Source organism: Armigeres subalbatus, chromosome 3, assembly GCF_024139115.2.
Source record: "Armigeres subalbatus isolate Guangzhou_Male chromosome 3, GZ_Asu_2, whole genome shotgun sequence".
NCBI classification, from domain to species: domain Eukaryota; kingdom Metazoa; phylum Arthropoda; class Insecta; order Diptera; family Culicidae; genus Armigeres; species Armigeres subalbatus.
In genome coordinates, this window is record NC_085141.1 from 314036433 (window position 1) to 314060550 (window position 24118).

The window sequence follows — 24118 nt, forward strand, 5'->3', positions numbered from 1 at the left end:
ACTTCCGGAGGAATTCCCGGAGGAACTTCCGGAGGAATTCCCGGAGGAACTTCCGGAGGAATTGGAGGAACTTCCGGAGGAATTCCCGGAGGAACTTCCGGAGGAATTCCCGGAGGAACTTCCGGAGGAATTCGGAGGAACTTCCGGAGGAATTCCTGGAGGAACTTCCGGAGGAATTCGGAGGAACTTCCGGAGGAATTCCCGGAGGAACTTCCGGAGGAATTCGGAGGAACTTCCGGAGGAATTCCTGGAGGAACTTCCGGAGGAATTCCCGGAGGAACTTCCGGAGGAATTCGGAGGAACTTCCGGAGGAATTCCCGGAGGAACTTCCGGAGGAATTCCTGGAGGAACTTCCGGAGGAATTCGGAGGAACTTCCGGAGGAATTCCCGGAGGAACTTCCGGAGGAATTCTGGAGGAACTTCCGGAGGAATTCCTGGAGGAACTTCCGGAGGAACTCCAGGAGGAACTTCCGGAGGAATTCCCGGAGGAACTTCCGGAGGAATTCCCGGAGGAACTTCCGGAGGAATTCGGAGGAACTTCCGGAGGAATTCTGGCGGCACTTCCGGAGGAATTCCTGGAGGAACTTCCGGAGGAATTCCTGGAGGAACTTCCGGAGGAATTCCTGGAGGAACTTCGGAGGAATTCCCGGAGGAACTTCCGGAGGAATTCCTGGAGGAACTTCCGAGGAATTCCTCGAGGAACTTCCGGAGGAATTCCCGGAGGAACTTCCGGAGGAATTCCTGGAGGAACTTCCGGAGGAATTCCCGGAGGAACTTCCGGAGGAATTCCTGGAGGAACTTCCGGAGGAATTCCTGGAGGAACTTCCGGAGGAATTCCCGGAGGAACTTCCGGAGGAATTGCGGGAGGAACTTCCGGGGGAACTTCCGGAGGAATTCCGGGAGGAACTGCCGGAGGAATTCTGGAGGAACTTCCGGAGGAATTCCCGGAGGAACTTCCGGAGAATTCCTGGAGGAACTTCCGGAGGAATTCCTGGAGGAACTTCCGGAGGAATTCCGGAGGAACTTCCGGAGGAATTCCCGGAGGAACTTCCGGAGGAATTCCTGGAGGAACTTCGGAGGAATTCTGGAGGAACTTCCGGAGGAATTCCCGAGGAACTTCCGGAGGAATTCTGGAGGAACTTCCGGAGGAATTCCTGGAGGAACTTCCGGAGGAATTCCTGGAGGAACTTCCGGAGGAATTCCCGGAGGAACTTCCGGAGGAATTCCTGGAGGAACTTCCGGAGGAATTCCTGGAGGAACTTCCGGAGGAATTCCTGGAGGAACTTCCGGAGGAATTCCCGGAGGAACTTCCGGAGGAACCTCCGGAGGAATTCCCGGAGGAACTTCCGGAGGAATTCCTGGAGGAACTTCCGGAGGAATTCCTGGAGGAACTTCCGGAGGAATTCCTGGAGGAACTTCCGGAGGAATTCCTGGAGGAACTTCCGGAGGAATTCCTGGAGGAACTTCCGGAGGAGTTCCTGGAGGAACTTCCGGAGGAGTTCCTGGAGGAACTTCCGGAGGAGTTCCTGGAGGAACTTCCGCAGGAGTTCCTGGAGGAACTTCCGGAGGAGTTCCTGGAGGAACTTCCGCAGGAGTTCCTGGAGGAACTTCCGCAGGAGTTCCTGGAGGAACTTCCGCAGGAGTTCCTGGAGGAACTTCCGCAGGAGTTCCTGGAGGAACTTCCGCAGGAGTTCCTGGAGGAACTTCCGCAGGAGTTCCTGGAGGAACTTCCGCAGGAGTTCCTGGAGGAACTTCCGCAGGAGTTCCTGGAGGAACTTCCGCAGGAGTTCCTGGAGGAACTTCCGCAGGAGTTCCTGGAGGAACTTCCGCAGGAGTTCCTGGAGGAACTTCCGCAGGAGTTCCTGGAGGAACTTCCGCAGGAGTTCCTGGAGGAACTTCCGCAGGAGTTCCTGGAGGAACTTCCGCAGGAGTTCCTGGAGGAACTTCCGCAGGAGTTCCTGGAGGAACTTCCGCAGGAGTTCCTGGAGGAACTTCCGCAGGAGTTCCTGGAGGAACTTCCGCAGGAGTTCCTGGAGGAACTTCCGCAGGAGTTCCTGGAGGAACTTCCGCAGGAGTTCCTGGAGGAACTTCCGCAGGAGTTCCTGGAGGAACTTCCGCAGGAGTTCCTGGAGGAACTTCCGCAGGAGTTCCTGGAGGAACTTCCGCAGGAGTTCCTGGAGGAACTTCCGGAGGAGTTCCTGGAGGAACTTCCGGAGGAGTTCCTGGAGGAACTTCCGGCGGAGTTCCTGGAGGAACTTCCGGAGGAGTTCCTGGAGGAACTTCCGGAGGAGTTCCTGGAGGAACTTCCGGAGGAGTTCCTGGAGGAACTTCCGGAGGAATTCCTGGAGGAACTTCCGGAGGAATTCCTGGAGGAACTTCCGGAGGAATTCCTGGAGGAACTTCCGGAGGAATTCCTGGAGGAACTTCCGGAGGAATTCCTGAGGAACTTCCGGAGGAATTCCTGGAGGAACTTCCGAGGAATTCCCGGAGGAACTTCCGGAGGAATTCCGGAGGAACTTCCGGAGGAATTCCTGGAGGAACTTCCGGAGGAATTCGGAGGAACTTCCGAGGAATTCCCGGAGGAACTTCCGGAGGAATTCCTGGAGGAACTTCCGGAGGAATTCCGGAGGAACTTCCGGAGGAATTCCCGGAGGAACTTCCGGAGGAATTCCTGGAGGAACTTCCGGAGGAATTCCTGGAGGAACTTCCGGAGGAATTCGGAGGAACTTCCGAGGAATTCCTGGAGGAACTTCCGGAGGAATTCCTGGAGGAACTTCCGGAGGAATTCGGAGGAACTTCCTGGAGGAATTCCTGGAGGAACTTCCGGAGGAATTCCTGAGGAACTTCCGGAGGAATTCCCAGGAGGAACTTCCGGAGGAATTCCCGGAGGAACTTCCGGAGGAATTCCCGGAGGAACTTCCGGAGGAATTCCTGGAGGAACTTCCGGAGGAATTCCCGAGGAACTCGGAGGAATTCGAGGAACTTCCGGAGGAATTCTGGAGGAACTTCCGGAGGAATTCCTGGAGGAACTTCCGAGGAATTCTGGAGGAACTTCCGGAGGAATTCCCGGAGGAACTTCCGGAGGAATTCCCGGAGGAACTTCCGGAGGAATTCCCGGAGGAACTTGAGGAGGAATTTTTTGAGGAACTTCCGGAGGAATTCCCGAAGGAACTTCCGGAGGAATTCCTGGAGGAACTTCCGGAGGAATTCCTGGAGGAACTTCCGGAGGAATTCCCGGAGGAACTTCCGGAGGAATTCCCGGAGGAACTTCCGGAGGAATTCCCGGAGGAACTTCCGGAGGAATTCCCGGAGGAACTTCCGGAGGAATTCCTGGAGGAACTTCCGGAGGAGTTCCTGGAGGAACTTCCGGAGGAGTTCCTGGAGGAACTTCCGGAGGAGTTCCTGGAGGAACTTCCGGAGGAGTTCCTGGAGGAACTTCCGGAGGAGTTCCTGGAGGAACTTCCGGAGGAGTTCCTGGAGGAACTTCCGGAGGAGTTCCTGGAGGAACTTCCGGAGGAGTTCCTGGAGGAACTTCCGCAGGAGTTCCTGGAGGAACTTCCGCAGGAGTTCCTGGAGGAACTTCCGCAGGAGTTCCTGGAGGAACTTCCGCAGGAGTTCCTGGAGGAACTTCCGCAGGAGTTCCTGGAGGAACTTCCGGAGGAGTTCCTGGAGGAACTTCCGGAGGAGTTCCTGGAGGAACTTCCGCAGGAGTTCCTGGAGGAACTTCCGGAGGAGTTCCTGGAGGAACTTCCGGAGGAGTTCCTGGAGTTCCTGGAGGAACTTCCGGAGGAGTTCCTGGAGGAACTTCCGGAGGAGTTCCTGGAGGAACTTCCGGAGGAGTTCCTGGAGGAACTTCCGGAGGAGTTCCTGGAGGAACTTCCGGAGGAGTTCCTGGAGGAACTTCCGGAGGAGTTCCTGGAGGAACTTCCGGAGGAGTTCCTGGAGGAACTTCCGGAGGAGTTCCTGGAGGAACTTCCGGAGGAGTTCCTGGAGGAACTTCCGGAGGAGTTCCTGGAGGAACTTCCGGAGGAGTTCCTGGAGGAACTTCCGGAGGAGTTCCTGGAGGAACTTCCGGAGGAGTTCCTGGAGGAACTTCCGTGAGAGTTCCTGGAGGAACTTCCGGAGGAGTTCCTGGAGGAACTTCCGGAGGAGTTCCTGGAGGAACTTCCGGAGGAGTTCCTGGAGGAACTTCCGGAGGAGTTCCTGGAGGAACTTCCGGAGGAGTTCCTGGAGGAACTTCCGGAGGAATTCCTGGAGGAACTTCCGGAGGAGTTCCTGGAGGAACTTCCGGAGGAGTTCCTGGAGGAACTTCCGGAGGAATTCCTGGAGGAACTTCCGGAGGAATTCCTGGAGGAACTTCCGGAGGAATTCCTGGAGGAACTTCCGGAGGAATTCCTGGAGGAACTTCCGGAGGAATTCCTGGAGGAACTTCCGGAGGAATTCCTGGAGGAACTCCCGGAGGAATTCCTGGAGGAACTTCCGGAGGAATTCCTGGAGGAACTTCCGGAGGAATTCCTGGAGGAACTTCCGGAGGAATTCCTGGAGGAACTTCCGGAGGAATTCCTGGAGGAACTTCCGGAGGAACTTCCTGGAGGAACTTCCGGAGGAATTCCTGGAGGAACTTCCGGAGGAATTCCTGGAGGAACTTCCGGAGGAATTCCCGGAGGAACTTACGGAGGAATTCTCGGAGGAATTCGCGGAGGAACTTCTGGAGGAATTCCCGGAGGAACGTCCGGAGAACTTCATGAACTTCCGGAGGAATTCCTGTAGGATCACGCGGAGAAATTCCTGGAGGAACTTCTTGAGAAAATCCTGGAGGATCTTCCGGAGGAATTCCTGGAGGAACTCCAGGAGGAACTTCTGGAGGAACTTCCGGAGGAATTCCTGGAGGAACTTCCGGAGGAATTCCCGGAGGAACTTCCGGAGGAATTCCTGGAGGAACTTCCGGAGGAATTCCTGGAGGAACTTCCGGAGGAATTCCTGGAGGAACTTCCGGAGGAATTCTGGAGGAACTTCCGGAGGAATTCCCGGAGGAACTTCCGGAGAAATCCCTAGAGGAACTTCCGGAGGAATTCCCGGAGGAACTTCCGGAGGAATTCGGAGGAACTTCGGAGGAATTCCCGGAGGAACTTCCGGAGGAATTCCCGAGGAACTTCCGGAGGAATTCCCGGAGCAACTTCCGGAGGAATTCCCGGTGTAACTTCCGAGGAATTCGGAGGAACTTCCGGAGGAATTCGGAGGAACTTCCGGAGGAATTCCCGGAGGAACTTCCGGAGGAATTCGGAGGAACTTCCGGAGGAATTCCCGGAAGAACTTCCGGAGGAATTACTGGAAGAACTTCCGGAGCGATTCCCGTAGGAACTTCCGGAGGAATTCGGAGGAACTTCCGGAGGAATTCCTGGAGGAACTTCCGGAGGAATTCATGGAGGAACTTCCGGAGGAATTCCTGGAGGAACTTCCGGAGGAATTCCCGGAGGAACTTCCGGAGGAATTCTCGGAGGAACTTCCGGAGGAATTCCCGGAGGAACTTCCGGAGGAATTCCCGGAGGAACTTCCGGAGGAATTCCTGGAGGAACTTCCGGAGGAATTCCTGGAGGAACTTCCGGAGGAATTCCTGGAGGAACTTCCGGAGGAATTCCTGGAGGAACTTCCGGAGGAATTCCCGGAGGAACTTCCGGAGGAGTTCCTGGAGGAACTTCCGGAGGAGTTCCTGGAGGAACTTCCGCAGGAGTTCCTGGAGGAACTTCCGCAGGAGTTCCTGGAGGAACTTCCGCAGGAGTTCCTGGAGGAACTTCCGCAGGAGTTCCTGGAGGAACTTCCGCAGGAGTTCCTGGAGGAACTTCCGCAGGAGTTCCTGGAGGAACTTCCGCAGGAGTTCCTGGAGGAACTTCCGCAGGAGTTCCTGGAGGAACTTCCGCAGGAGTTCCTGGAGGAACTTCCGCAGGAGTTCCTGGAGGAACTTCCGCAGGAGTTCCTGGAGGAACTTCCGCAGGAGTTCCTGGAGGAACTTCCGCAGGAGTTCCTGGAGGAACTTCCGCAGGAGTTCCTGGAGGAACTTCCGCAGGAGTTCCTGGAGGAACTTCCGCAGGAGTTCCTGGAGGAACTTCCGCAGGAGTTCCTGGAGGAACTTCCGCAGGAGTTCCTGGAGGAACTTCCGCAGGAGTTCCTGGAGGAACTTCCGCAGGAGTTCCTGGAGGAACTTCCGCAGGAGTTCCTGGAGGAACTTCCGCAGGAGTTCCTGGAGGAACTTCCGCAGGAGTTCCTGGAGGAACTTCCGCAGGAGTTCCTGGAGGAACTTCCGCAGGAGTTCCTGGAGGAACTTCCGCAGGAGTTCCTGGAGGAACTTCCGGAGGAATTCCTGGAGGAACTTCCGGAGGAATTCCTGGAGGAACTTCCGGAGGAATTCCTGGAACTTCCCGGAGGAATTCCTGGAGGAACTTCCGAGGAGTTCCTGGAGGAACTTCCGGAGGAATTCCTGGAGGAACTTCCGGAGGAATTCCTGGAGGAACTTCCTGAGGAATTCCCGGAGGAATTCCCCGAGGAACTTCCGGAGGAATTCCTGGAGGAACTTCCGGAGGAATTCCTGGAGGAACTTCCGGAGGAATTCCCGGAGGAACTTCCGGAGGAATTACTGGAGGAACTTCCGGAGGAATTCCTGGAGGAACTTCCGGAGGAATTCCCGGAGGAACTTCCGGAGGAATTCCTGGAGGAACTTCCGGAGGAATTCCCGGAGGAACTTCCGGAGGAATTCCCGGAGGAACTTCCGGAGGAATTCCTGGAGGAACTTCTGGAGGAATTCGGAGGAACTTCCGGAGGAACTTCCGGAGGAATTCCCGGAGGAACTTCCGGAGGAATTCCAGGAGGAACTTCCGGAGGAATTCCCGGAGGAACTTCAGGAGGAATTCCCGGAGGAACTTCCGGAGGAATTCCCGGAGGAACTTCCGGAGGAATTCCCGGAGGAACTTCCGGAGGAATTCCCGGAGGAACTTCCGGAGGAACTTCCGGAGGAATTCCCGGAGGAACTTCCGGAGGAACTTCCGGAGGAACTTCCGGAGGAATTCCCGGAGGAACTTCCGGAGGAATTCCTGGAGGAACTTCCGGAGGAATTCCCGGAGGAACTTCCGGAGGAATTCCCGGAGGAACTTCCGGAGGAATTCCCGGAGGAACTTCCGGAGGAATTCCCGGAGGAACTTCCGGAGGAATTCCCGGAGGAACTTCCGGAGGAATTCCCGGAGGAACTTCCTGGAGGAATTCCCGGAGGAGCTTCCGGAGGAATTCCCGGAGGAACTTCCGGAGGAATTCACGGAGGAACTTCCTGGAGGAACTTCCGGAGGAATTCCCGGAGGAACTTCCGGAGGAATTCCCGGAGGAACTTCCGGAGGAATTCCCGGAGGAACTTCCGGAGGAATTCCCGGAGTAACTTCCGGAGGAGTTCCTGGAGGAACTTCCGGAGGAGTTCCTGGAGGAACTTCCGGAGGAGTTCCTGGAGGAACTTCCGGAGGAGTTCCTGGAGGAACTTCCGGAGGAGTTCCTGGAGGAACTTCCGCAGGAGTTCCGGGAGGAACTTCCGCAGGAGTTCCGGGAGGAACTTCCGCAGGAGTTCCGGGAGGAACTTCCGCAGGAGTTCCTGGAGGAACTTCCGCAGGAGTTCCTGGAGGAACTTCCGCAGGAGTTCCTGGAGGAACTTCCGCAGGAGTTCCTGGAGGAACTTCCGGAGGAGTTCCTGGAGGAACTTCCGGAGGAGTTCCTGGAGGAACTTCCGGAGGAGTTCCTGGAGGAACTTCCGGAGGAGTTCCTGGAGGAACTTCCGCAGGAGTTCCTGGAGGAACTTCCGGAGGAGTTCCTGGAGGAACTTCCGGAGGAGTTCCTGGAGGAACTTCCGGAGGAGTTCCTGGAGGAACTTCCGGAGGAACTTCCGGAGGAGTTCCTGGAGGAACTTCCGGAGGAGTTCCTGGAGGAACTTCCGGAGGAGTTCCTGGAGGAACTTCCGGAGGAGTTCCTGAAGGAACTTCCGGAGGAGTTCCTGAAGGAACTTCCGGAGGAGTTCCTGGAGGAACTTTCGGAGGAGTTCCTGGAGGAACTTCCGGAGGAGTTCCTGGAGGAACTTCCGGAGGAGTTCCTGGAGGAACTTCCGGAGGAGTTCCTGGAGGAACTTCCGGAGGAGTTCCTGGAGGAACTTCCGGAGGAGTTCCTGGAGGAACTTCCGGAGGAGTTCCTGGAGGAACTTCCGGAGGAGTTCCTGGAGGAACTTCCGGAGGAGTTCCTGGAGGAACTTCCGGAGGAGTTCCTGGAGGAACTTCCGGAGGAGTTCCTGGAGGAACTTCCGGAGGAGTTCCTGGAGGAACTTCCGGAGGAATTCCTGGAGGAACTTCCGGAGGAGTTCCTGGAGGAACTTCCGGAGGAGTTCCTGGAGGAACTTCCGGAGGAGTTCCTGGAGGAACTCCCGGAGGAATTCCTGGAGGAACTTCCGGAGGAATTGCTGGAGGAACTTCCGGAGGAATTGCTGGAGGAACTTCCGGAGGAATTGCTGGAGGAACTTCCGGAGGAACTTCCGGAGGAATTCCTGGAGGAACTCCCGGAGGAATTCCTGGAGGAACTCCCGGAGGAATTCCTGGAAGAACTCCCGGAGGAATTCCTGGAAGAACTTCCGGAGGAATTCCTGGAGGAACTTCAGGAGGAATTCCTGGAGGAACTTCCGGAGGAATTCCTGGAGGAACTCCCGGAGGAATTCCTGGAGGAACTTCCGGAGCAACTTCCGAAGGAATTTCCGTAGGTATTTCCGTAAGAACTTCCGGAGGAATTCCCGGAGGAATTCCCGGAGGAACTTCCGGAGGAATTCCCGGAGGAACTTCCGGAGAAATTCCCGGAGGAACTTCCGGAGAAATTCCCGGAGGAACTTCCGGAGAAATTCCCGGAGGAACTTCCGGAGGAATTCCCGGAGGAACTTCCGGAGGAATTCCCGGAGGAACTTCCGGAGGAATTCCCGGAGGAACTTCCGGAGGAATTCCCGGAGGAACTTCCGGAGGAATTCCCGGAGGAACTTCCGGAGGAATTCCCGGAGGAACTTCCGGAGGAATTCCCGGGGGAACTTCCGGAGGAATTCCTGGAGGAACTTCCGGAGGAATTCCCGGAGGAACTTCCGGAGGAATTCCCGGAGGAACTTCCGGAGGAATTCCCGGAGGAACTTCCGGAGGAATTCCCGGAGGAACTTCCGGAGGAATTCCCGGAGGAACTTCCGGAGGAATTCGGAGGAACTTCCGGAGGAATTCCCGGAGGAACTTCGGAGGAATTCCCGAGGAACTTCCGGAGGAATTCGGAGGAACTTCCGGAGGAATTCCCGGAGGAACTTCCGGAGGAATTCGGAGGAACTTCCGGAGGAATTCGGAGGAACTTCCGGAGGAATTCGGAGGAACTTCCGGAGGAATTCCCGGAGGAACTTCCGGAGGAATTCCCGGAGGAACTTCCGGAGGAATTCCCGGAGGAACTTCCGGAGGAATTCCCGGAGGAACTTCCGGAGGAATTCGCGGAGGAACTTCCGGAGGAATTCCCGGAGGAACTTCCGGAGGAACTTCCGGAGGAACTTCCGGAGGAATTCCCGGAGGAACTTCCGGAGGAATTCCCGGAGGAACTTCCGGAGGAATTCCCGGAGGAACTTCCGGAGGAATTCCCGGAGGAACTTCCGGAGGAATTCGCGGAGGAACTTCCGGAGGAATTCCCGGAGGAACTTCCGGAGGAATTCCCGGAGGAACTTCCGGAGGAATTCCCGGAGGAACTTCCGGAGGAATTCGGAGGAACTTCCGGAGGAATTCGGAGGAACTTCCGGAGGAATTCCCGGAGGAACTTCCGGAGGAATTCCCGGAGGAACTTCCGGAGGAATTCGGAGGAACTTCCGGAGGAATTCGGAGGAACTTCGGAGGAATTCGGAGGAACTTCCGGAGGAATTCGGAGGAACTTCCGGAGGAATTCCCGGAGGAACTTCCGGAGGAATTCGGAGGAACTTCCGGAGGAATTCCGGAGGAACTTCCGGAGGAATTCGGAGGAACTTCCGGAGGAATTCCCGGAGGAACTTCCGGAGGAATTCCCGAGGAACTTCCGGAGGAATTCCCGGAGGAACTTCCGGAGGAATTCCCGGAGGAACTTCCGGAGGAATTCCCGGAGGAACTTCCGGAGGAATTCCCGGAGGAACTTCCGGAGGAATTCCCGGAGGAACTTCCGGAGGAATTCCCGGAGGAACTCTTTTTTCACTGTGAACATTGAATATTTTTACTAATTTCCGAACATACACACATTCGTATTGACACATACACACATACACACACATACGTTGGCACTTGGCCTTCATTCAGCAGGACTACGTTCAATACCGCTAGCGACTCTAGCAGGGTATGACCTCTGGCGTTTGTGGACCGGGATCCCCAGTCCACTGCCCACGCATTGAAGTCGCCTGCTACAACTAACGGTTTTAAGCCAGTTAGTTTTGCTGCAAGAATATCTACTACCCTAGTAAACTGCACTATACTCCACTGTCCTCCCAGGTGGAGTATAGTGCAGTTTACTAGGGTAGTAGATATTCTTGCAGCAAAACTAACTGGCTTAAAACCGTTAGTTGTAGCAGGCGACTTCAATGCGTGGGCAGTGGACTGGGGATCCCGGTCCACAAACGCCAGAGGTCATACCCTGCCAGAGTCGCTAGTGGTATTGAACGTAGTCCTGCTGAATGAAGGCTGCGCCAACGTTCAGGGGACCGAACGGTGATTCATGCATCGATGTGACCTTCTGCAGCGCGGGATGGACGGTGGAGCCAGAATGGGAGGTTCATGAGGGGCATACCTCCAGCGATCATCAGGAAATTCGTTTTATGATCCGGTATACCCCCGTAGCAACCACAAGGCGGATCGGCAAAGCCGATCTAGGATGGCGCACCTCGCAGTTCAACCCAGAACTCTTGGAGGAATCACTACGATGGGAGACGCGAACAACGGGATTAAGTGGCGACGAGTTAATCGATGTACTAACCCGTGCATGCGATGTGACGATGCCTAGGAGGACCAAACCTCCCGGAAACCGGCAACCTGTGTACTGGTGGACTGACACAATTGCAGACCTTCGTAGAACCTGTCTTCGAGCAAAGAGAAGGCTGCGACGTGCCAGAACAGACGCTGATAAGGTCGAGAGACGCAGGGTGTTCCAGACAGCGAGCAGAGCTCTGAACTACGAAATCAAATGTAGTAAGAGAGCCTGCTTCGAGCGGCTGTGCAGGATGGCAAACGACAATCCATGGGGAGATGCATACAGGATGGTGATGGCTAGGACCAATACCACGCCACCTGAGAAATCTCCGGGGATGTTGGCCAAAATAGTCGACGGGTTGTTTCCGAGGCATGAATCATCGAATTGGCCTGCTACACCGTACGAGTCAGTTGACGTGGTACCGCTAGTGACTAACGAGGAGCTTATCGTAGCCGCAAGAAAACTTAAGCTCAATAAGGCGCCAGGCCCGGATGTTATTCCAAACCTGGCCCTTAAACACGCCATTCTTGCCAATCCAGATATGTTCAGGAGCTGCCTCCAGAGATGCATGGACGAAGGAAACTTCCCAGATCGATGGAAACGGCAGAAATTGGTGCTATTACCGAAGCCTGGCAAACAGCCGGGGATCCTTCGGCATACAGACCAATTTGTTTACTCGACACAGCTGGAAAGCTGCTAGAGAGGGTCATTCTGAATAGATTGTCGGCTTATACAGAGTGTGCTGGTGGCTTATCTAGCAAACCAGTATGAGCTTTCCGTAAGGGCCGTTCTACCATCGAAGCAATTCGAGCGGTAACGGATACGGCCAAGATAGCGAGAGGTTTAAACAGAAGAGGTATTAGGTACTGCGCGTTGATTACACTTGATGTAAAAACGCGTTTAACAATGCTAGCTGGGCAGCAATTGCTGACTCCTGCACCGATTGAGAGTTCCGGATTACCTGTGCAGGATACTGAAAAGCTATTTTCAGAATAGGGTGCTGTTATACGACACTGATGCTGGTCAAAAGTCGATCGTAGTGTTCTGCGGGTGTTCCACAGGGATCGATCCTTGGACCGGTTCTGTGGAATATTATGTACGATGGAGTATTACGCCTAAGTCTCCCGGCCGGTGTGAAAATAGAAGGCTTCGCGGATGACGTAATGCTAGAGGTAACAGGAGACACTCTCGACGAAGTCGAACTGAAGGCTTCATACGCGATTGGCAGAGTGGAGGAATGGCTCAACTCGAGGCGGTTGTCCCTTGCACATCACAAGACGGAAGTCGTGGTAGTGCATAACCGTCATGGGTTGCAACAGGCGAGAATAAGAGTAGGGACCTGCACAGTTAACTCCGTGAGGTCTCTCAAGCATCTGGGCGTGATGATCGATGATAAGCTCAATTTTACGAGCCACGTCGATTATGCATGTCAGCGGGCTTCATTGGCGATAAAATCTTTATCACGAATGATGTCCAACAGATCGACGGTGCATAGTCAAGTGCGTAGGCTGATAGCTGGCGTAGCATTGTCTATCATCCGTTATGGCGTGCCGGCATGGGCCGTAGCACTAAAAGCCGAGTACAATGTAAAGAAATTGATCAGAGTACACCGGCTGATGTGTTTACGTGTCGCGAGCGCATATCGCACCATATCATATGAGGCGGTGTGCGTTATAGCTGGAATGATGCCGATCGACATACTCTTAGAGGAGGATGTGGAGTGCTACAACGAAAGGGACTCGGTGCAAGTGCGACGTGTCAAGAGAGCAGCTTCGTTGCTTAAATGGCAAAGAGCATGGGACACCGCAGTCAAAGGTCGTTGGACCCACAGACTGATTCCAGATGTGTCCAACTGGGTTGATAGGAAGCATGGTCAAGTCAACTTCCACCTAACACAGGTGTTGTCTGAACATGGCTGCTTTAAGAAATTCCTACACAGGTTTGGCTTCGCAGATTCTGCGGAGTGTCCTGAATGTGTAGGTGAGGTAGAATCGGCAGAGCATGTGATGTCTGCATGCCCGCGATTCGAGATAGAACGCAAAGCCATGCTGCTTATTAGTGGTATGGATACAACCCCGGACAACCTCGTCGAGAGGATGTGCCGGGAGGAAGCTATATGGAATGCGGTGAACACAGCATCTCGACAGATTATGTCGAAACTGCAGCGGTGGTGGCGTCTTGAACAAAACCAACGTGTGCAGTAAGGGCACCTGTGATGCAGTGAACACTTTGCTCATCCCGACAACCAACATGTCGTGGGTGGGCTGCGGGGACCTCAGTATGTAGATATAGAGGTCATTGCGGTTCACGCGCGGTGGTTGTTGTCGGGGTGCTCGTCTCCAACGTGAGATTATGATACGGACCGTTAGGGTTACTATCATAGCTTGCGATCGACGGTGGTGAGGTAGCCACCCTTGAAGTCGATGTTGTGTGTATTGACGTCAAGTGCGTTAGCATAGGCGTGAGCGTTCTCAATAGTCCCCCTGATGTATTGCTTAATTGCGGGCCGGGGGTACGGACTGGCGAAAGGGTTTTGGTTTTAGTGGGTCGGGTAAGAGTTACATGACATACCCATCCCCACACTACCTGAGTACCTCCTCAGGTGTCTGGTTGCAGATTTCCGTTTACCCTTGCTCAAAAAAAAAAAAAAAAAAAAAAAAACATACACACATACACAGCTCGATTGGTTGCTCCCCCACTTCCCGCATCGCGCTTGAAATTTATATGAAGATCAGTATGGATTTTTTTTTGCATTTTTGCTCCTAGAGGCTTTATGTTATCGTTAATTCAATCATCTGACTCAATACGTTACCATATAGTCTGAAAGATGCCGAAAGAGTTGGCTGAAGAAATATTACAACGCTTCGAAGATTTATTTTTGAAATCATATGCAAAGAATCAATGTTTCTGGTAGCACTATCTGGCGAACTGTTGTTAGACGGCAAAATCATTTCTCTTTCTGGAATTTTCCTTAATTTTTAATCCGAATAACTACAATTTGTTCCTCAGCCCTAGAAGATTAAAATTTTTGAAATAACGCTCAGTTGAATGATTGGTACACGTAGTTTGGCAGTGCTGGCAGAATAAACATTTTTTTAAGCTTTATTTAATTGATTAATTTTGGTCGTCGTTCCAGCAAGAATCCTTCTTCTGCAAAGTTTTTTGGCATCCTTAGGGTCAACCTTTAACGCAATATCTCACATGGTTTAGGAAAATCTGAATTCTCTAGGAGAAAAAATGCAATAAATACAAAAAAAATGAATAGCAAATATTATCCATTTATTTTCAAAATACAGAAAATAAAATCATTATCTCAAAGAAGACCATTTTTATGATGTTTGTTTTTGGTCTACTATTTTCATATTTTGGTAATATACATACACAGTTGACAATTTTCGATTCCTTGGTGAGTTACTGAGAGCTCATGGCTGTCGTCAAATCACATTTGCGTGCTGTGAAGTGTGGGTTTAATTGCCGTGGTAGTAAGATAAAAACTTTTCGTGGATAATTCTCCTCTGGTCGACTAGTATTCACATTAAGCTTTTCTTCTGCCTTGTGCATAATTACAAAATTCTTTTGAAAATAGCATCCAACGTTCTTTGCCATTTTCAACCCTCTTACCACCCACTTGTCACAAATAGTCACAAATCACTTACCCTCTCCTTCTGTACGTACAAGTATCATTTACATAATGATTTGCCTTTTTCATACACTATTTTTCCACAATAACATAGTGAAAGTCTACTTCCTTATGAGCTACTTTATTTTCCCATTCTCGTACACTAAGCGTACTGAAAGGCTATATGTTCGCTCCGAAAACAAACTTTTTATAGAAGGCCCGGGGACCCATAGTGTTGTATACCAATCGACTCAGCTCGACAAATTAAGGTGATGTTTGTGTGTGTGCGCAGAAAAGTTTCACCCACTTTTTAGGCACTTGCCCTTAACCGATTTGCTCACAACATGTTGCATTTTACGGGAAATCCTGTCCCATTGTTTCCAATTTGAATTTGATTGGACTATGGGCTCGAAACATATGGTCAAAATACTATTTTCAAAATGCACGAGAAATGCACCATTCCCGCAAGGTGAATTAATCAGGGTTTTAGATAATCATATCGTTTCTTCTGTCGTAATTGCCTCTCGTATGTCTTTCTTTTGCTGTTTTTAGGAAAATATTTGTTTCTATTATTGAAACACAAGTCTTTCTTTTTGGTTCACTTAATTTAACGTTATTTTTTAAGAATAAAACAGTATACAAAAGATTTCGGCTCCGTAACGCTTAACAGCAAGTACATTATTTTCTATTCAAAGTTACATGTTTTACAATTTCTTTTAAGAAAACAATATCTTTTAAATCTTGGCAATTCCTTAAAAACACTCTAGCGAAAAGGGTAAAGGTTAGGTATGCATAACAAAATCTTATGTGATTGATAAGTTCCATATGAATCATATAACATTCAAAACTCTATAACTCGAGAACGGCTCATAATACCTTGGGGTTTCTAGTGTTTCTTATGCAAAATTCTCTAGAGAACACGATGCTGGTGTTATTTTGCAAATAAAAATATACTCATTGGCAGAAAAATACAATTTTATACTTAAAACGCAAAAACAATACAGATGGCAACACTTCTACTGAAAATCGATATTTTTCTCAAAAAGCTTGAAGAATTTTCTTCAAAATGCATAATAAGAAGTTATTTGTAGCTTTAAAACTGTCCGAGATATGAGTCGTTCAAAAATATGGTTTTCACAAATCGTCAAAAACGGGGGGTGCTCGCATTTGCCGAGGGGTTGTCCAATCATCAAATAAATTTGGATTTTTACATATAATCGGTAGATAAACAAATCCACAAAATTTGATAAAAATCGGTGTAAGTCGATTACAAGTGGTTCGGTCACTTGGTATGGAATGACCCATATTTAATTAATATTCCCGATTAAAGTTGCATATTGAAGAAAGCTGAATTTGGATGTTGTGTGATATTAAGCTTTTTTATATTTGACGTACGTTGCTCGGCGTTGGTGTTGATGTTGGCTACGCTAAACATGAGCTCTTAGCATAGGCCTGGGGTAAACCTTCTGATCTGATTCGAAATATTTGGCAATAAACTGAAACAGTATGTAGTAAGGCATCCTAGACAACACAAAATCGTATAGGATGCAACATAAGATGCTTAAGTGAAGGCGATATACGTACATTATATCGTCTTCACTGTTAACCTACCGCCTTATGAACACCGATGCCTACTGCTGGGATTGGACACTCAGGAGCATAGAAGAACAATAGCTCAGGCCAAGGTGAATACAAACAGCAGTATGCCAATTTCATGATTCAGCCATCTTGGATTTTTATATAGGGTAGCCACCGAGTTTGTTTATGTTTTGCACTGAAAATTAATTTTTCACCCCCGCGCTAGTCTCTCCCATCTACTGTAGAAGTGAGTGAACCCTGATATAAGAACCCTGGCTCAGGCTGTTTTTCTGGTCAAATCTCTTGTTGGCGAAATCGATTCTCATGAAATGCTTGCTGTTCTTCAAATATATGCTCCAGAACGAGCACTACGGACAAGAAATTTCCTGTACCTTCCACCACGTGTAGCAAATTATGGGCTGCATGATCCTGTTCGGTACATGTCATTACGCTTCAATGAGTACTACAGCGCTTTCGACTAGGGTTTTAGTACCGGGAGTACCGGTACCGGAATTCCCGGGAGTACCGACCAATTTTCGGTACCGAAATACCGGTACTGGCTTAATGAAAGTACCGGTATTTTCGGTACTAAGCAAAAAGTTTTGGTTAAAACTTCCGGTGGATAAAACCACATTATTTGAATGCAGCAGCTAGTAAGAAAGATATTTTTTTTACTAAAATTTCAAACACCTGACAATAGAGGTAATAAACTATAGAGGACGATTGTCACTGCGGATCCCTTTGTTATCATCCCCAAACATGTTGGGTACCTATCTGTCAAAACGTACTGATTTTTCCTTCGTTGACATTTAGTGCCCTATCCTTGCCAGCAAAAGATGTTTCGACAGCGACAATCAATTTGGACCAGGGACAGAAAAAGTCATTACAACTACACTCAAACAGCTGATATCCAACACACAATCAAGTTGCTAGTCCTTCCCGAATAGGAATTTGCGAATGAATAGGACGGCATGTGCACGAACAGCAGCAAGCGTCGACTCTCGGTGTCAGCGTTGTTTTGTGCGGTGTCAAAATGAATCTTCAGCTTGGCACATTGATATTCAATTTGAAATCTCAAAATATGAATATCATTTCATACTGCGGTGCATGGATTCAACATTTTGAAGTCTGATTCCTAAAATATATGCATCTGTTTAGTATATAAAGTAAAATAATCATCATTTATCGGTGCAAATCAACCGCAATTCAAAATATTCATTTCAGCCCCGGTAGATATTCATTTTTTACGCTCGATTATCAATCGGCTATTGAAGATCGGCGGTAAATTTGGTATGGAAGTTTGACAGCATGCTGCGAGATGTTCGTGCCTGCAACGCCGAGCATCTGATCAAAACAAACACGAATCAATGACGAAGCTTCCTACTAAGCATCAATGCAACTGATAGTAAAAGGAAGATTTCCGTCCCTGATTTGGACAAACGTCAGGCGTCCGATGACGTACCTCAAGACAATCAAACCGCAACGACATCGTCACATCCCAAAAAAAATCGTCACACTTCATCAGTATTTTTCCAAATCGTCCCCGCTTGAGGCAAGAGTGTTCCTGTAAGTTCGATTACTGCACCAGGATTCGTAAAAAAATGTAAAGCAAGACGACTCAGAAAAAGCTGAAAGGAAAATACTTGTCAATGCTTCATGATTCACTAGCAACCGTTCGCCCTACTTATGTAGACTCAGAAAGAGCATTCTCTGTTTCTGGAAGCTTCGCTACTAAAAAGCGATGACGAAACATTGAATATGCTGTGCGTTCTGAAATCCCATTTCAAGGATAAGGACAAGCCCCAAGACAAGTGTTGAATACATACAAAGCAATGAATAAAGTTTGAAAAGTTACCAATAGTTACCTGACTTTTTATTGATTTAAATGATTTTCGAAAAAAAATCGCCCAGTACCGGTATTTTCCCGGTACTCCCGGTACTGAGGGGTTCAGTACCGTAGTACCGGGACTCGCCAAAAAGGGTCGGTACTAAAAACCCTACTTTCGACTTCAACTCAACGCCCAACACCTTCCGACAACGGCTGGAACGTACGTTACGCAACGGAATCAGATGAGATGTCGTCCAATCAATTTTTTTTGTTAGAGTTTTTGTATTTTTTGGCCTTATTTTTTTCCGGTCTACGACATGCATGCGACACCTGATGGAGCACTGGACGATGGATCTTAAGATGCATTTATTTTATTTTAGCACTAAGATCATTCTTACTTTTATATTGTATAGTTTTTAATCAGTTGTGAATATGTCGAATCAGTTTATGTAATGTTTATTAAAAGATATGGGGTTTTATGCTTCTTTAAGTACAGCACTTCGCTATTTTAAAGAAGCTTTTCCCCATCCCTATTTCATTAAGACAATTTCTATCAGATTAAAATAAATAAACTAAATAAATAAATAAATAAATATTGTATTCCCCACCTATATGACCTCCATTTTAGCATCAGCATTTTAGCATTGTGACCAAGATGTGATGTTGACCTATTGGAACCTATCCAAAGATGTTTGCTTTAAATGCTTTTTGCATTTTCTAGCTCTAAATGAGTTTGATTGCAATTTAAGGTTGAACACTAGGATTACGATTCATAGACCTTACCGGAAATGTTTTTCATATTGCCAAAGGGGTTCAGTTCCTGATAATGACAAGAAAAAAACTGAACTTCATAAAAATGCTATACTTGACAAGTGTACGAATCCCATAAACATACTGTCATTAAATTTCTATCAAAGCTATTGATGTGGTAAAATGGCTAAAATGTTAGGCGGCATGGAGCACTTAAGTGAAGATACTTACATTGTAGATTCCATATATGAACGGGTTGTAGCAGCTATTACTCATGGCCAGCCAATCACAAACGAACCAAATGATATTTATGTAGCGATACCTAGTGAAGCAAACGTAACAATTATTAAAAATTTAATTTTCTTATCTTTATTTAAGTAATTTTTTATAAAAAAAATATAATAATTAAAACTGAACTGTGATCTTCGCGTTTTTAATTACCGTATATTATTCTTTCGAGCTAGATGTACGAAATCTCAATTTTAAATTAAATCAAGCTCACGGAAAATCGGTTAAATCGGTGAGAAAACAGTTTTTTCTGCGAATTGACTCGAAATACAAAATTATTTTCTTGTCGTTTAACGTGCTATATTTCTAACGAGTTTTCAGAATTATGTCCATCTCACCAGAGAACAATGATTTTTCAATGTACCGAAGTATACATTCCATTATTTTGGCTATGCGGACCAAAGTCACAGTAATAACAGGGCTTTGTTCAACCAAGCGCTAATAACAAAGTTCGAAAAGTAATCGAAAACCAATTCCCAACTACATTAATTTGAAAAGCTACTCACTCGTTCACTTCGGACCAGGTAACATGTAGAATATTGTAAAGCTGCAGCGGAAACCAACAGATGCCAAATAGTGCCACCACTATAATCAGCATTTTGATGACCTAGGAAATAACCACAGAGATATAACGTGATCAGGACAACGTGACAACTAATTCCGCGTTCTGCGCTTCCGCCATATACCCACCTTCTTTTTGTTTTTCAGCATCGTCATGTCCCGTGTGTCCTGTGCATTTCCCGGAGTTTTCGAGCCCCATAGCCGGAGCGCCATCTGGATGTACACGAAGCTGATGACACAGAGCGGCACGAAGTACTGCACCAGCGTCAGAATGTACCGATAGAGTAGCATTTCCGATTCTTCAAAGTTAACCACCTGGCAAAACGGTTTGGTCATATTGATGTAGGTCTCGTTGGTTTCTCCTGCCGGGCGGTAATTTGCACTAATTAGGCGATGATGATTATGGAGTCAACCCAGGTGTGTGGGTTTGATGGCCAAATACTCACCGAGACTGACAATCGACACTGGTAACACACGCAGCGCGATCAGGGTTGGTGCGGCCAGCGCGAACGACACCAGCCAGATGGCGCTGATGACAAATTTGGAAATGTTTTTCGATGCTCGTGCCCTTTGGGAAATAAATACAAATTAATTGAAACCATTAGTTAGAAAGTTATCGTTTTGGTGATTGCTGGTCAATTCTACGAAATTGTATGACGGTTTAGACCAGCAGTTCTCAACCGAGGGTACATGTACCCCTGCTGGGGGTACCTTCGATAGTCTCAGCGGGTACCTGGACCAACATGCATAATGGCGGTTCTTTAATTAAAATCGTAAAAGTTGCATAAATAAGCATATTGGCTATTTTCTTCAGATGCATTTTTGCCTTTGAATTGAATGAATTGAGGTGATGTCTGTATGTGTGTGTATGTGTACAAAAATGTGAGACACGTTTTTGGGCATTTAGCATCATCCGATTTGCTCGCAACAAGTTGCATTCGACGCGGAATGCAGTCCCATTGGTTCCTATTGAAAATTAGATAGGTCGAACTTTGCGTTTCGAAGTTATGGCCGAAAAACTGTTTTAACGTGCAAAAAAAAGCAAAACGACCAGCTCTGGATTCGAACTCGTGACCTCCGAAACGGTAAGGTGTTACTACACACCATCGATACACATAACATGTGAGAAGATACGTACAAATATAAATCATCGAATTGGGCATATATTCAATGCCTCTATAAGCAACAGAATTTATCCTGTTAGGGTATTGTTTCCTATACTGGAAGTATTAATGGATTGAGAAAAGAAAATAATAATTTTTCTCGTATATACAGTTAATATACAGTTTCAATACATTAACTTAGAACAAGATGCTGTGGTGAGTATAAGCCGTTTTGCAGCGCAGTATCATTACTTCACACTTTACTGCCGTCAACCGCAAGTCGAGCACATCTGTATATGGGCCTCCATATACAGATGTGCTCGGCTTGCGGTTAGCGGCAGTTTACCGGTCGCTACTAAACGCGCTGCTAAAATAGTAGCGCAGCTGACAGGTGATCAAATTTGGTAGCGCGATAACAGCGCTGCTATTTGATGAACTATTAAACGTCACCGGTACGGAATGCAGCCACCAATTTGGCAGCCCAAAAATTGTCCATTAAAACAGATGAAATTATCCTTAAACAATTGAAAAATGCTCCTTAAAAAAACTGATCATTTTTTCTTAAATTATTGAACAAATTACCTTGAAATATATAAAATGCTCCGTAAACATTTGAAAAGTGTACCGTAAAAACGAAAAAAATGTACCGTAAACAATTGAAAATGCTCCTTAGAAAATTTTGTAAGCGCAGATTTCGACAATTTCGAGTTCCTCAAGCCGTGGGTGGTTATAAGAGATATTCAAGTTACAAGATACAAATTGTCGCTGTCGTGGCTGTCCGGAAAATCTTTTGCTGGCGAGGATAGGGTGCTAAATGTCAATGAAGGAAAAATACATACAATTTGACAGTTCGGTACCCAACATGTTTCGGACAGCAGAACAAAGGGAACCGAAGCGACAATATTTATCTTGTAACTAAGATATCTTTTGTGGTTATGCAGGGAAATTGATGAATAAACCCATTAGCATTATATGCAATATGATTTTAATGAAATTCGTATCGTCAAGCATGTTAATGCGATGTGCAGTTGTATGGGACGTATGTTTGTCTATGAGCAGTCTGGTGCACAATTTCTTTAACAATGCTTTGAATCGCTTGTAGGCTAAGATTACATTTTGTATAATGTATAATAGCATTTCATTTTTTCTACGGAGCACTGTTTTTAGTTTAAGGAGCATTTTCTCAGGTTAAGGAGCATTTTTATTGGTTTAAGGAGTATTTCTTCTTTTTAGGGAGCATTTTCCTTAGTTTTCGGAGCATTTTTCTGTTGAATAGGGTTACCAAGCAAAACAATCAGCTTCATACTCCAGGGGCTATACAATGGTGCATAAGATTCTACTTTATGACAGCCAATTTCAAGGTACTTTTTCAACTATTTCACAATAATTCTTATATCAATATACTGCGCAATTATCATTAGTTAAATAGCAAATCTTTGTTTTTCTAAGGAGCATTTTCAATTGTTTACGGTACATTTTTTTCGTTTCTACGGTACACTTTTCAAATGTTTACGGAGCATTTTATATCTTCCAAGATAATTTGTTCAATAATTTGAGGAAAAATGATCAGATTTTTTAAGGAGCATTTTTCAATTGTTTAAGGATAATCATGATTGTTTCATGAGGCATTTACCATTTTCCCACCGAAAATAGCGACCGGTGCGAAAAAGAGTGACTAAACTAAAATGACAGAGCAGCGAGGGTGATCAAAACACTCGCACCCAGTAATGATGCTCTAATAGATAAACTATTGAAACCGGTTGGATACGCTGTTCATTTATTGGAGATAAAAGTAGATTCACTATGATGCGAGGAAATCAACGCAAAATTGTATTGGTAGGGACACGGCAGGTATTTCCGTCCATCGTCGTAGGGGCTTAAACCAACGAAAGCAACGTACATTTGCTAGAACTCCACTATAGCAGAACGTTTCTCCTGAGCTTACGACTTGGTACGTATGAGTTTTACAAAAAAGCGTCTCTTTTATTGGATTCGAGACTATGACGAACAGACGAAAATACCTGCCGTGTCCCTATAATGACATAATTACATCCAAACTTAAATAAACATATGTGACCGTCCGAGTTTGGAAGATGATATTAGCATTTCTATATCATTGTAAATCGTTTAACTTCACGTAGAAGTAACACACACGAAATCATTAATTTAATATGTGACAGTTTCCAAAGTCAATCGTTGCCTTAAAAGAAGGTATGCTCTAGGTATACTGGCAGCAATGACTGCCAGCATTATAGCAATAAGGAAATATTTCAGTTTTATAGCTTTTTGAATTATGAGATGTTTCACAACGTAAGGTTAAAAAGCGATGTATCCTAATAAAGTTATCAGTTAAAGTTGAACCGCCAAACCGTAAGGAATAAAGTGTCTTGAATACTTAAAGGTGAATTTTGTGGTGCCCAGTTTGCTCCGAAAGTGACCGTTGTGGATAGTGTCCGAACAATCCGTGTGTGTGACCCCAAAACCCGCCGGAAGCCACGATCCTGCCCTAACATCTTGGTGCCGTGACCAGGATACGGCTTCCTCCCAGAAAATCCGTCATCGCATTTCGGACTACGACGCTATCTGACGCCATCATTCCGCACTATTGTGTGCCCAGCGGCATTCATAAAATCGCCATCTTCCTGGACCCTATTGTGCTCCCGCGCCAACGAGAAGCTTCTCCAGCGTTCCCGCTTGTTTCATTAAATACAAGGCCTATCCTTATTAGGCACTCGGTACGTATTATTCCAAGGTGCGCAGAGACTTTCCGCGGGTGCTTTGAAATTTTTCCGATTTTTTCCGGTTTTTCCTATCCGGTGTGGAGCTGCAGAAGTAGTGCCCGTCTATTGTTATCCAACAATAGCTAGCAAGAGACGACGTCGTTAGTAGCCGCTTCCGTAGAATCGCCCGATGATCCGCTGTACCCGTCTGGATAGCCGTTGCTGTTTTTTGAATTGAAATCCAAGGCCTGAACCTAGCCTTGAGAAGGTTAGCAACGCCCCAAGTTCTCTACTCCGTTTGTCCGGCTTTACCGGGTCTTTCTCTGTGTCGTCCAATCTAGTGCACGCGACGATCATCCTACTCCACAATGGCGGACGAACGTACGAGACAACAGCTCATCAATCGCCGAACTACGCTCACCGCTTCCCTGGGGAGAGCAGAACAATTCATCGAGAAATACGAGGCGGGATCGAGGCCAGGTGAAGCTACGTCTAGAGAATCTTGATACCGTGTGGATGGTACTGGATGACGTGCAAACCCAGCTCGAGGATATGGAGCTAACTGAGGAAGGTATGGCACAAAACCTGTCTTTTCGCTCCAATTATGAAACCCGTTACTTCCAAGTAAAAGCTACCCTCCAATCTTACCTCCCCAATGTAC

The 24118-nt window shown here is 47.8% G+C and overlaps 1 protein-coding gene across 1 annotated transcript in view; it reads right to left on the bottom strand.

Annotated features, from left to right (window-relative positions):
• Positions 1-24118, bottom strand: part of LOC134220840 (substance-K receptor-like) — a 95588-nt gene that overhangs the window by 4739 nt on the left and 66731 nt on the right. The window contains exons 4-7 of the mRNA XM_062699960.1: positions 20081-20202; positions 19764-19996; positions 19580-19680; positions 19017-19107 (exon numbers count right to left, since the gene is read on the bottom strand). Coding sequence (XP_062555944.1) covers positions 19017-19107; positions 19580-19680; positions 19764-19996; positions 20081-20202 — 547 coding nt within the window. The remainder of the gene's footprint in view (positions 1-19016; positions 19108-19579; positions 19681-19763; positions 19997-20080; positions 20203-24118) is intronic.